We start from the raw sequence: 14,322 nt of genomic DNA on the forward strand, positions 1-14,322 counted from the left end.
AGTTTCTATGGCAACAGACAAACCTCGTTATCATTCTAAACATAACATGGCTGCATTGGAAACTTATCTTACAGCTCAACTTCGAAACTTTTAAGTTTATTTTTTTGGGATATCAAAGAAGCAAATCCAGACATCTAGTGACCTTGAACAAGGATTTTTCTTTATTTCTCTCAAATAAGAGGCTGTCGTCCTTTGAGAGGCTTGGAATCTACTCTAAAAGCTGGTCTGAACCGCATAACCCTTGTTTCTTGTGAACTCGGCAGGATTTTAGCAAAATACTCCGGGGTTTTTGCAGCTTGTTTGCTACATAGTGATCAAAATGTCTCGATCGCCTTCTCAGGGATCAAATAAGCCACCACGAACTGGTAAGTCATCAAAGATCTACGATCAGATCAATTGCACATTTACGTAAATTGTATCAGTTTATGTCATAGATCGATCAATTATTATATGACAGTAAATTTATTTAGCACTTGGCAGTCCTTAAATTTGTTGTATGGCTGTAAATGTAGCAAACTGCATTTTGACGAAAAATATTTCCAGACCAAATACCTGTTGGAGAGCATCTTGTAGTTGGTTGACAGGTCGCCAACTCCGGAAAATTCCTTCGAGTATCACGAAGCTTGCAAAAATGGAGCAATCTGGAACTGGATCGGTTTTACTTAAGTTTTCTCTTTGATTTGCAATGAAAAAGAACTCGTGCACCCCCACCCCCTCCCTGCCCTCACATCTATTGACAAATAGACGAAAATCAATAACCGATCATCAATTGCCCCCGCACATCTATTAAGATCGACTAAAATCGATAACCAATCATTAATTGGTGACCCTGCTTTAGTTTTCCTTACTCTTCAAAGCAATTGAAAGTGATTTTGGTGGATTCCTCAACCTGACTTCTTATTATAAGTACTGCCTATAATCATTCACAAAGGCGTTTGTGGTTACTGAGATTTTACTTCGAGACTCTTAATCAATAAAGAGACCAAGTTAATGGCACCTTAATCAATTTCAATTTGTAATTTAGGGGGACAGTCAGCTTCTCGGCAATCTGAGAAAGGGGCAATGCAATCTGCTAAGTCAAGTTCTGGTAAACACTCAGCTTTATCAGGTAAGTGTTATGTCTAAAAATAATGTTTTTGAAAATTAAATAATGTTGATAACAAGCAAACAATTAAGAAACAAATACCTTTTTTAACTAGTCTTGTTCTTGAGGGAATGGATGGAAATTTGGTTTATCTGTGGCTTCCATCAGGAAAAGTTGCCTGATAGCCAGAAAATCTTCCTTCTTTGGAGAAGAATAAACAATTTTCCCAAATGGAAAGTTCTAAATTAATGCATCAGGCTTCTGGAACTGTAATACTTAATTATGTGTTTGTCATTGATCGACACACATGATTTAAGGTTGACAGAGTATATACTGGATATTTCTTTAAAATATAAGACATGTAAAATAATGTAGTTAATAATTACCTTCTCACTATCAAAAGTTACTATTTTCTCCTAACAAATTTAATGCAATGTAATACCGAGAAGTGATGCGAAGAAAAACATCAGTAGTATTTGATTTATCATAACACCACATTCTTGTAGCTTAAATATATTGTAAAGATCAATTTATGACAGATAAGAGAGAAGAGAACTTATTTTGAGGTGTTTGGGGTGAAATATTAAAAGTTACTGTTAATTAATAAGTTTATATTGATTAAGTCAATGAATGAAGAATAGCTAATTAAGATTAGTTTGTTTTCTTTCTTCAGTGATTGAATCTGTTGTAAATCCAAATCACAATCCATTCACCATTCCACATGATAATGATGTATTTATGCTACGAGACAAAGAAAGACAGAAAAAGAAACAGGTAATCTCAGCTACAGTCAAAACTTGTATCAGTTGTTATATTAAGTCCCGAATTTAATTTGTTTCCCCGTCATCACTTAAGAGGCTGTGTTCACCTTTGAATGAGTTCCAACAGCCTGTTTGTATGGTCTTCCCCTTGTAGTGAACTCAAAGTGGAACCACTCAATAATAACCTTTCAAGTAAAATTTAATGAAAGCTTTTTTTCTGAAATTGATGTTAATTATAGTCTTAATTTTTGAGCAAGTTCTTGTACACAAAGTGGTCAATTTAATGGCACCAAATGGCACCTTTATACAATTATTTTTTTATCACCCTTATTCTGTCGAACCTGTACTAAAATATTATAAGTGGTCAACCTCGGTATTAAGCACTCAGCCACCCATTCCTGATGTAGGTGACCCACTGGGCCACTGGTAAGTGAAAGTTGATTATCAACCAGGTTTTGATTAAAGGTAACTGCTTCGTAAAATTAAAAAACAAAGTTTTATTTTAATTTTTTTAATTTAATTCGTCTTTACATGCAGAGTTTGTCAAATTTGGGTTCCAATTTTTTCCATTGACAGGAAAGAATCCAGCAGCGAAGTTTAAAGGTGCATGAGAAGACAACATACACATCACGTGTCAATGCCAAAACAGCTACAATGAGAAAAATAGGTGATGATGACGATGGCGATGACTTTGTTGAGGAAGAGAAAAAGAAAGAAAAGGATGGTGTGATTGCAGTGAAAGACGACCCTCAATTTACTTTGGCAATTACAAGAGGTACATTTGTGGTATTTGATCTTGAACAAAAATGATGATATATTTATTCAGTTTTAACAATAATTTAAATTGACTGACTTAATTCTTTGGATATATCAACAAAGTTGAAATGGTAAATTGGCCTCCGTAACGATTACAAAAGCTGACATTTCGAGTGTTAGCCCTTCGTCGGAGCGAAGGGCTAACGCTCCGACGAAGGGCTAAAGCTCGAAATGTCAGCTTTTATAATCGTTACTGTGGCCAATTTACCATTTCAACTTTGTTGATATATCCAAATTATTTCATTACTCCCACCGATGCAGCCTCAAACAGCTTATGACTTAATTCTTTGTCAACCTTTTGTTAAAAGAGAGGTTGGTAAAGTTATGATTACTGTACATAAAACTGTGCATTGAACCACGTGGTTATTCATATGTTACAAAGGGGTTAACTGCTAGCGATGAGGATGGAATTGATGATGATGCTTTTATCTCACTTGCAGATCGGCATGTGGAGAAAGAAAATTTGGCAGACTTCATTTCAAAGAAAAGGGAAATGTTTTTAGTCCAGGTAAATTTGTTCCTATGGTCTGCAACAATTTTAGGGATGGTACATTAACTTGCCTTAGATTTTGTCCATATATTAAATAGTAATTAAGATTGGAATATTTGATCTTTGTCAGAAAATTTAAAGATAAAATTTTTATTCATCTACCTTCCTATTGAGATACTATACATTTAAACAGGCTTGAAAAGAGGTTAGTACATGGCATCAAATAACAAATAGATAAATTTTAAATTAATTTCTAATTTACATAGTAGATACTGAATTGCAAGCCTGTAAGTGCATGCATGCTCTAAAATATAAAAGAGAGAGAAACAAGTACACGTACTGGTGTATTTCAAATAAACATTAAGTACCTAAAAATTTCAAGTGGCAGGAGGTACTAACCAGTTGGTTGTTCGTTTGTAATTAATAATAATTAATAATTAATAATTAATAATTAGTTAATGACAATAGTAGTAAGTCTGGTCAAAGCACCAGTCAAGTAATTAGGGAAAATAGTAGTTATTCTGGTCAAAGCACCACTCAAGTAATTAATGTTAGCAACTTTCCCATTGTAGGTGACATCGAAGATGATATTACTGAATTTACTTCCCAGGACTCTACCCCTGTTCATTCGTATAGTATTAAATATATTAACCAGTAGTTTCACTAGCAACCTTTGTGGCTTCCCTTGGTGTTGATGTATGGGATCCCATGAAAATGGGTTCCCACTCCACTGATGAGCAAACTCGTGATCAGTGGGTAAAAAAGGAACAAAGCGTATGCAAGGGTGGGAATGAGTGTGTAAAATGAACATAAAAGTTAGGTGTTAAAATTGAGGGAGCGACTTCTGTAACAACAGCACGCTCCTAAACTCAATTTAAAATTGTAAAAAATATATGTTATATATTATTATTAAAATATAAAAAAATAAATAAATAAATAAATAAGTAAATAAAATCAAAATAAAATAAAATAAAATGAAGTTAAAATATTATCTAAGAGTAACTATTAGAAAGAGGGGGCGAAGTATTTAGGGTTAGGGTTAGTGTATCCAAGGAGTTGAACTCGCTGACCGTGAACAAATCCAGTGAGGACTTGAACCAGAGTGGAAGTCTATACTGCCCTTATCACCTGGTCATGCCAATCTAAATATGAGCTGACTCCCCTGCTAGGCTGTGAAATAGTTTCAGTTACTATAAATCATTTCTTTGTCCTTTAGTATTCTTTAGGTGTGAAGCGTGATGAAATGAGGAAACTGGAAGAAATTGCCCGGGTTAGTGATCAGACCACATGCAAGCCATCTTGAAGAACTGTTTCAACACTAATCTACCACACTTGGTTTAAAAGTATCTCAAAAGTAGAGGGGAGTAGATATATTTAGGGGACTGGTTACTTCATGTACAGGGTATATAGGTTATAAGGTTAAGGTTAATTAAGGGGCAGAAATTATCAGTTGATCTGTAATATTTACTTAGCATCATGATCTTTAATTTATATATAAACATTTATTTGCAAAATATAGTTTTCATTAACTGATCTTAATACACTCTATGTTAACAGGCAGAAGAAAAGAAGCTTGAACTTGCAGAGCAATACCTCGAAGAAGATGCTGCAATGTTTGATGAGTTTTTAAAAGAAAATGACAAAAACTCAGTTGAAGCTATCAAAATGTGAGCACCTTTTAAAATAAACACTGGTGTTGACATCTCAGTTTGTTTGTATGAGCATTTTGCAAGTCTTAAACTTCAAATCAAGAAATTTATTACACACTATTCTTGTTAATTGTTAATAGAATTCAATTCATCAAATTTGGTATTAAGTGTCGGTACTGCATTGAAGCATTATAAACATTTTCTAATTAAAAGTTTAAATTCATAAAATTCCAGAAATCTTATTTATTTGCTATTTATACATAGATTGTACTTTTGAAAGTCTTGCTTGTATGTAGATCACTAACTGCTATTTTTCTTAACAGAGCTGAGGCTGAAACAAAGCTCAAACTTGAAAAAGTGGCTGAGATAAAGAAAATCAATGCTCAAATGATGGCAATTAAGAGGTGAGCCATCAGTGATATTTGAAATCATTCATTGAATAATTATATAATTATTAAGTCTTGTATTGATTTCTAAAATGCTATTAATTTAACTGTAAGTGTCAAAAAAAAAAAAAAGAGTTTTTGTAGTTAAGCTACAGTATGTTAACTTGAAAGTTTATTATTTTGATTTTCAGTGAAATATCTAAAAATGAGGACACTCTAAAAGAATATATGTTGTACAAACAGTTCTTGGACTCCCTTACTCCACAGGTACTTGTTTTGTGATTAGAATATTTTTAATAGTACTGCATGTTGTTAATTTGTATCAACTATTATAAACAAATGGTAAACACCACAGCATACACTATTGAGTTATGGACGCACGCGGGAGGTTGCTTAGCATGAAAGAAGTGTAAGAGTCGCTCGAGGCGATAGCCGAGAGCGACTCTAGCTTCTTGAGTGCTCAGTAAACCTCCCAAGTGCATCCATAACTCAATAGTGTACACTGTGGTGTTTACCATTTGTTTTATAACATAACATTGATACATTGTAGCTAAAGAGTTCCCTTTAATTTAACAAATCTTATGTGACCAGAAAAAAAAAAACAAGCGCGCACGGAAAAAATTAATAGTCTTTGCATTTGGTCACATCCTCAGTGTACACCCATGGGCAAATGGGGGATGCTAAATTGACCAATCAGAGTGTGCGCTTTACTTTGGTTATGTTATAAAATCAATTATTCATTTGTTCATTCCTTTGGTGAAGTCCTATGATGCCATTAATTCTGGCTCATTACATTTGCATAGGAGTGGAAAGATGATAAAAGAAAAGCCAAAGAGGAGAAAAAGGTAAAATTAAGGTGGAAATTTATATAAAGGTATTTCTCCTTTTTTTTTTGTTTTTTTTTTTTGTTTTAAGTTAATTTCTTAGCATCTAGTGGTCAACTGTTTTTGTCTTTACCACAGAAGGCAAAGCAGAGGGACAGAAGTTCGGTGACAAAAAAGAGAAGTAAGTATCAGGAACATCATGTGCAAATTAAGCTGGTAGATATGACCTCCCAGATGTGTTTGTATGTTTTGTACAGTACATTATCAGAATTACTAGTGCTAATTACTGCTTGAGTCTTAAGCTTTTGGAAAGAGGAAAAAATTAATACACTAAAAATATTTGCATACATGCATCTATGGTAGCTTCAGGCTAAAGAAAGAAACCTGCATGTTACATGTTATAATGTCTAACCTTATTGTAATGTGCTTTTTCAGTTAAAAAAAAAAAAAAAGGTTATGTAGAGTCTCAAAGCTCAATAAACAACTCTCAAAGCTTTGATCTCAATCCTGGAAATTTAAAACTGTAGCCTCTTAATTTGATCCCAAGATGATTGTGCCTTTTGGGATTTAAGGATTTGTTTTGGAGTTGATCGAGTCTTTCAATTACATTTCAGTTCCACAAATTTGCATTTTGATGTATTTTCCACTTTCGCTTGTTTCATAGTTTTCTTGCCAAAAGAAATGAACTGATAAGTAGTTTTTTAGAAAAGCTTAAGATAAAAATTAGTGATAATAATTTTGAATGACGGTTCGACCTCACTGAGGTCATTTTCAAGCTGATGAAAAGGAAAATTTTTTTTGCATATATAACTAAATTCAAGACGTGGGAAAGATAAAGGCGATAAATTATGGAAATATGTAAACGCTTGGCGTAAAATAGAAGTGATAAAATTGCAAAGGAGACAGTACGAATAAATTAATATGAGAGTTGACGAAAGAAAAACTATAAATTATACGAAGATACCGTAAATTATTATAAAAATAGCTTTGCGCGGATTGAGTCTGACTGTTTGTTCAAGCTTGGCTTGAACATTGTGCATTAATAGCAATATATACAATGTGCATTAATAGTAATAAATTATATGTCATGTAAAAGCAAATGATTTATCTCTCATTACAAACCTTTTGTTTAGTCTCTATAATCAGCTCTGACAGAAACTCCAGCCGAGGCAGCCGTAAAGACAGTAGGACAAGCTCGGTAAGTACATGCTACCGATTTGAACCTTTTAGCGTGCCTGATCATCTTATTTAGCTTAATTAGCCTTGCTGACTCTGTTACTGGAGACAAGCTCAAAAGTGGGTGCAACCTTAGCTGCCGGTCTTGCCTGTGTGAATGCCATTTTCAGTTTTCAGTTCGTGTTCACTGACTGAGGGCCTTGTAATTGGGCGCAGTTATTCGTAAAGCTGATTAACACTCACCCAGCGTTAAATTTTAATCTGGGTTCCTTTATCCCTTTGTTTAAAAGCCTTTCTCTAATTTTCTCTATTCTTTGAATGGAATCATATCATCAAATTGTTGACAAATATAATTGTACTGAATTTTTCTTTGAAGCTTTCAGAATTAAATCGGATTTCACGCCAACTCTGGGTTACCTCAACCTAGCTTTTAACAACCCAGCCCAGGCTAATTAACAATTATTCCACTCGCGCGCGTTGGATATGAGATGATAGATAGCCAGCGCCGAGTTGGCTATAATCATCCCATATCCAATAAGCGCGAGTGGAATAATTGTTTTATTAAAAAAAAAAAAAAAAAACGCTCCCAAGATATTAGACAAATCTTCCCGACTTTATTTTGTAAGACGAAACCAAATGCTACAATGTACAGATATTAGATTATGATATATTGGCTCTTATACCATAATCGCTAAGCCAATAAAAAGTCTTGAATTGCATTATTCAATGATCCAGTTTTTAATAATATAATTATATTATGAAGTTGGAGTAGTTTGTTTCCGTTTAAACTTGGTACCTTGCCTTCTAGGTATCTACACATACATTTGGTTTTTGAATTGATCAATTGCTAATTTAGTGAGTTCAAGGATTTATCGTAGTCTGTCCACAGATTTGAGTCTATAATATCATTGGTGATTCCTTTTTCCCCAAGTTACATAGTTTAATCGGTAAAAGTGTGTCTTTTTTACTTTTTTTTTTTCTTTTTGGTGCAGTTGAACATTTTCAATGACAGTATTCCATACACTTTTGATTGCAGAAATTAGCAGGAAGTCCTCAAGGGAAGATGTAAGTGTTCAAACAGTGTGTACGTTTTTGTATTATTATTTGTGACTTATTTGTGATTTTAGTGACAACCCCAGCATCCACTTGAGCATTTCGCAGACATCATCACGACGATAACCTATTGAGTTTTAAAAGATTGTGAGAAAAGGATATTAAGTTTCTTGGTTCCTTGACTGCTGGAGCTCAGATCAGCATCTGTTGAATGGAAAATCATAAAACAGGCCTGCTAAACAGGTGTTGTTTGTGTGTGTGTGTGTGTGTGTGTGTGTGTGTGTGTGTGTGTGTGTGTGTGTGTGTGTGTGTGTGTGTGTGTGTGTGTGTGTGTGTGTGTTCGTGTGTGTGTGTGTGTTCGTGTGTTCGGGCGAGTGTACAAGAGTCTTTTTGCTAACTTACCACTAGCTTGGAAGGTCACCTAATGTCGCATGTGGAAAATGAAATCACAACGGGTGTGTGTTTTTGTAATCTGTAATCTGTAGGCAAAGGACTGAAGCAGAAGACAGTTCAGCTTCTGTTTACGAAACTGATGAAGAGGAGAGCGATACTGTAAGTGAATTGAACACTGTGTCTTTTATTGAAACTCGTGTCTAAGTCTCTCTCTTCTTTTCATTCCTTGGAGCGATTCTTTTCACACCCCAGGGGTCAGGAAGAAGAGCGTAAACAGTTGGCTGCCACTTTTTACTTTCTCTTTTAACTTCTTGTTAACGCGAATGTGTTTTGCCAGCGTTGATAGTCTACGATATAGAAAGTACCTTCGCTCAATTATAGCACAGAAGTTTGGGTATTTATGACAAAGAGAAGAAAAAGAGTAAGTATTCAAGAGAAAGAGTCTCAGTAATGAGTAATGAACGCTCGAAATACAATTTCTTGATGATCAAATTATCTTCTGAAAACACTTCTCTAACCAATGAAGACACTTTCTGGAAGAATGTTTTAGTAGTAAACCTTTATTTCCCAGTAATTTTATTGGTTACGATAATTTTATTTGATAATTCCTTTTTCCCCTGACAGGAGCCAGACTTGTATTTTGGCGATCCTCAACAGCTCCTCGATATCTTCGCCGAACTAGAAGAACAGAATTTATCTCTTATTCAAAACAGTCAAGAAACCGAAGAAGCCTTGGAGGAACTTCGACAGACAATTAAACAGACACAAGACCGAATGTGAGTCCCTTCAGTTAGATCTGAAGTAGCTTACGATCAGGCCTTCATCATAAGCACTGCAGGAGCGTTACTCTCTCCGCGGGAGATTTGAGACGAGTCGTTAAGAAGTTTGCTGGGGTGTCTCAACTGGACCATTTGCAGACTCTCCGCCGGCTCGCGTTACCCAAAGCTTCAAACTTTCTCGTCGGCGAAGAAGCACTCGTACTGAAGCTTTAAGAAAGAGGGCCTGTATGAAGACTAGACTTGATATTGCTTTATAGGGGCAGATTTAGGAATTTTTTAGGTCGTGATTTAGCTGATTTTTTTTTCTCTTTACAGGAACCGCGAAACTGAGATTCTCAAAGGCCAGATAGATTTTTTGAATGATGCTATAAAAAAAGAAGAAGAGAGAGGAAAAGAACTGGAAATGAAGTCAAAGTAAGATAGTTCTTCATCTTCGTAATACCACGCTATTCCTGTTTTGCGCAGAGTCATCAGAAATCTAAAGTTATTTGCATATGTCTAAAGAGAGCGTTAACCCTGCAACTCCCAGAAGCGATTAACATGTAACTTCTCCCTATATTATCCATACAGGATCCAGCAAACAGGTAATGAGAATACTCTAACTTATCAGGGAGAAATTGTTGTCCAAAATTCTCTTAACTAATTTGCAAGGCTAGAGGGGAGAATTAGCACCGAGATCTCTGGAGTTTTAAAGATTCAGTGTCTCGTTATCCTGGTGCTCCGTCATCTCCCACTCAAATTTCGTCTTGTTCAGAACATTGTTTTTCCAACGGTGAAATAAACGTTTTTTTTTTTTTTATTTATTCATTTGTTTGTTTGTTTGTTTGTTTTTTTTAATTATTCCCATGCAGAATGTTTTCCTTTGGTGAATTTAAAGCTGAAGACCAGGTAACGCACTCTCCATGTGCTACACATTATACTCCGTCGAGAACTTTGAACTAACTTAATGTAGGATTTCGTGACAGCGTGACCAAACAATTGAGGGATTTCCTTTTTTTTATATGAGGCTGAATCGTGCATTGTCTGGTTATGTTTCTCCTAACATTCGTAAAATTTATTTTTAAATTATTAATTGTGCTTCCTTATTTCTTTGCGTCCTTTTCAGGAAAAAATGCTTCAAATGTTGAACAAGAAAGTCGAAGAGGTTTATCGAAATTGCATAGGAGATAACGAAGCCAATATCAGGTATAGTATGTGTGGTTGTGTGTAAATACTGTTTGAAGCTTTTATGTGTTACATTATTTCTTTAGATACCTCAACGATTGCCAGTCCTGGGACAAAGAATGAAACAAAATTGATAAGAAAATTTTTGCCCTTCTCGCCTTTTCAAATGTACAAGTTAATAGGAATCGCTAGGAATGCGGTGATTCATTCTTCTGTTAAAGCTGCTAGAAAAACGCGATAAAGTTCTGCTTTAAAAAACTTGATACGTACTGTGCTTCATTTGTAACCTATTCCAGACCTTCAGTTGGTTAAACGACGCGCAATGGTAAATACTGTGTGTGATGGTAGTGTCAGAGCGAAAAAGGCGAAGGAGGGAGGGGGCTGGGTCGGCTGCATAAATGAATCGAACCCAAACCTCCCTATTTTTTTTTTTTTTTTTTTTTTACCCTTCCGCTTCTATGCACCGTTTACTATTTCGCTCCGTTTAACCCTTGAACTCCCAGAAGTGATTAACATGTAACTTCTCCCTATAATAGTCCTACATTATCCAGCAAACAGGTAATGATAATACTTAAACTTATCAGGTAGGAGTTGACATCTTGATGTGACACCAAATTCTCCTTACCAATTGACAAGGAAATGTGTAGCAGCTAGAGAGAGAATTAACAATCAGATTTTGGGAGTTAAAGGATTATTAATTGAACGCCTGGAACAGCCTACTTCCGTTGTGTTTCACGGCGCTTGACCGTAAACTTTACCTGTTGTTATCGTTCTGGTTATTTATTTATCTATATATTTTGCTGTCGTTCTTCTTTTCAAACGGGCTTTGAGTGTTGTTGTTGCCTTTTTTTTGTTTTTCCTATTTTTTTTTTTCTTCTTGATCCCCTGACTTCTGCTTGATTCCATCAGTACTCTTCAGATGCTAACAAATATTGAAAATCGCCTGGAAGAGCTGTTCGAACAAATAGAAGTCATGCCTCCAGACCGAGTAGAAATGGCAGAAAAGGTAAGGAAGGCTTGTTTAGAACCAAGAGTGCACGCAGCAGAAGATACAATCTGCTTGTTTCATCCGTGTTGATAATGTAAATTGGGCCCCACCCTGGAGAGGTTATGAAACTTAAACGTTTTGAGCGTTAGAGCTCGGGCGAAGGATGTCAGCTTTAGAAACTCTTATCAGTAGCCAATTTAAATTATTAACAGTAAATTTTCTGTAACACCCCCCTACCGACGCAGCACCACAGTTTCTTTCGAGACCTAACCCCTCTCTTCATTTGAACGGAATAGAAACGTGACTAACAGGAACATTTCAAATCAGTATTACGTAATAAAATAATACTTGACATTTGCAAAGGCATTAGGAGCATGTCTTGCTTTGTCATCATTAAATGCCATTTTCGAATTACAAAAACTCTCACTTTTTCTGGGAAGCTAGCTAGTTTATTTGCATAAGATCTGTAGAATTACAGTTACCTTCAATTTAACGGCTTCACAATTACCCATAGTTATAAAACAGAAATATGAGGGATCTGGGGCAAACTGGAATAAATCCTGATAGTGGATAGGTGGGACGGAAGCGGATGTAAACACTATCTAACTTACCCTTAAGGTTACGAATGTTACAAGATATTCTAAAAATGTTCCTGTACGCCATGTGGAACTTTCCCTGACTAGCGCATGTTTTTCTTTTTGTCGCAGACAAAAGAAAAAGAACGACGCTTGCGCCTACGTGAAGAGAAAATGGAACAACAAAGACAGCATCAAGAGGACCGAGTGAGGAGAGCCCTGGAACGAGCTCAAGCTGAACCGAAGAAAAAGGTGTGTAAGACAGGCTATGTCCCGCGATGCTTGAATCAACAGGGCTATAAATCTTGCGTTGAAGTTTGGTGTCGGCCTAGCTTAAAAGTTTAGACTCAAGGACAGGAGAGTGTGGTCTTTTGCCATAAATTTTTTTGATAAAAGAAGACTATCAATGGTAAAACCAAAGTAAACACAACGGCCAATTGTAGCATAATATCACAAGGAACAAATGAACTCACAGTAAACTCAGATAATGGCCTGAAGCGCGGGAAAACACGTTTGCCCGTGTCGAAGTTGGTGTAAACTTGTGCTTCTGATTGGTCGAAAGCGTGGCGCGGGTTTTCTGGTCCAATCTTAAAACTTAGCGAAGAAAAAACGCTATTCCAGAGTTTTCATCTCTCTAAAAATTGATCTATTTTTCTTGTTCTCATTTCAGACTGGTAAACCACTGATGTTCCGATCCGAACCACCACAGACGCGAAGAAAACAGCAGGATGCCGACAAGAAACAAGACAAAGAGGAAGAGGAACTTAAATATTTTTTTACATAAACGCTCTTCTGCTGTAGATTCCTTGAAATTATGATTCTTACAAAAACTGGGACGCGAAAAAAACAAAATCGCACGAGTTCGAGATAAATTGTAACCCAAACTCTTGTAAATTGTATACACATGCATGTGAAATGTTTAATAAACTCAAAGCAAAACTTTGCTCCTATTGCACTGTCACAAGAAGTTCTTGGGCTAAATCGTGTAACGTCTCCTTGTATAGGGCTTTCCCATTAACTTGTGCTTCGAGAAGAAAACATTGACTTGGCGATCGTAAAACGTGATAAAGCGCAAAACAGATTCCCTAATCGTCATGTAGATAAACGTCTGCAACCGGAAACTTGTCTCCGAAACACTTTCCTGAAAGTAATTCCCCGGAGTGTTCTTAAACGTTCCTTGGCGCGTAGCCTAAGGGGAAATCCCTTGCTTGAAGGGGACAAATGCCCCAGGTCTTATATGGCTGTCACGTGACAACTGTAGATTGCCATCTTGCGTCCATCCGCTGGACTGTTACGCCGTTTGTACGACAACCGTTGACTGAGGCGAACGCGGTTCTAATTTAAGGGAATGGTGATAAGCCATGGATCGTGGGAAAGGTATACAAAAGAATACGACTTGCAAATTGATCTGTTCAAACCAAACCCCTTTCTTCTCTTTTGAAATTTAATTATGAAGGCCATAGAAATAAATTTGATTATTACCTAAATGCGCAAAGTAGAGTACAAACATCCTGTGATATTTTACAGTAGGTTACTGTGTACAGTAAAAAAAAAAACCTATTTAACCGGTCGGCTGTGCGTGCTTTGCTTTTCTATCGCTTAGCTTTTCTCACCTTATGAGAGATGAGCAGAAACACTGGGAACATAAAAAGCAGTTAGATAATAAATAACTAATTAGAAATTATGGTGTGAAATATTGCTTCATATTTCTAATCACTGTTTTCATTTTGAGTCACCGTGAGGACTTGTCGAAATACAACACAACTCGTAAAAATACTTTGTGATACTACACGCCAAAAGGTCTAGTATTAAGATAAATATAACACATATGAAAGTACACAGTAATTTTGGAGATAACAAGCATTATTTCTCAAAGTTTTTTATTTTAAAAAAAATCAGAGATTTGTAAGTATGTTAACGACAGTAACCTAAAGTTAGAAAATGCCAGTTTACAATTTGAGCTGACAACATCTTTCATATCTGAGAGGCTTATCAGGGGATAAAATTAAAAGGGAATTATTACAACTTATTATATGGCTGTGTCCCACAAGGACTGGGAACAACCAAATTCATGAATTTGATTGGCTCAAATCAATATTGAAAGCAGTCTAGATTTTCCCATCTAGACTGGCATCTAGACTGGTCTAGGAAAAAAAAGGTACAAAGAGTATAAAAAATTGGCAT

General features: G+C 35.8%; 1 protein-coding gene across 1 annotated transcript; it reads left to right on the forward strand.

The window, feature by feature from the left end:
* The first annotated feature begins 115 nt into the window (after nucleotides 1-115).
* Nucleotides 116-13,088, forward strand: LOC111324850 (cilia- and flagella-associated protein 100). The gene is made up of 21 exons (XM_022928520.2): nucleotides 116-365; nucleotides 1,025-1,108; nucleotides 1,758-1,858; nucleotides 2,422-2,620; nucleotides 3,102-3,169; nucleotides 4,368-4,421; nucleotides 4,709-4,818; nucleotides 5,124-5,204; nucleotides 5,378-5,453; nucleotides 5,990-6,031; nucleotides 6,149-6,191; nucleotides 7,144-7,208; nucleotides 8,223-8,251; nucleotides 8,725-8,791; nucleotides 9,257-9,408; nucleotides 9,727-9,825; nucleotides 10,263-10,299; nucleotides 10,517-10,596; nucleotides 11,485-11,581; nucleotides 12,271-12,390; nucleotides 12,809-13,088. Exons 1-21 carry the CDS (start codon nucleotides 320-322, stop codon nucleotides 12,920-12,922), a joined length of 1,764 nt encoding a protein of 587 aa, XP_022784255.2. The 5' UTR covers nucleotides 116-319; the 3' UTR covers nucleotides 12,923-13,088.
* Nucleotides 13,089-14,322: the final 1,234 nt, after the last annotated feature.

The sequence above is a fragment of the Stylophora pistillata genome, chromosome 5 (genome assembly GCF_964205215.1).
Source record: "Stylophora pistillata chromosome 5, jaStyPist1.2, whole genome shotgun sequence".
In the NCBI taxonomy this organism is placed as follows: Eukaryota; Metazoa; Cnidaria; class Anthozoa; order Scleractinia; family Pocilloporidae; genus Stylophora; species Stylophora pistillata.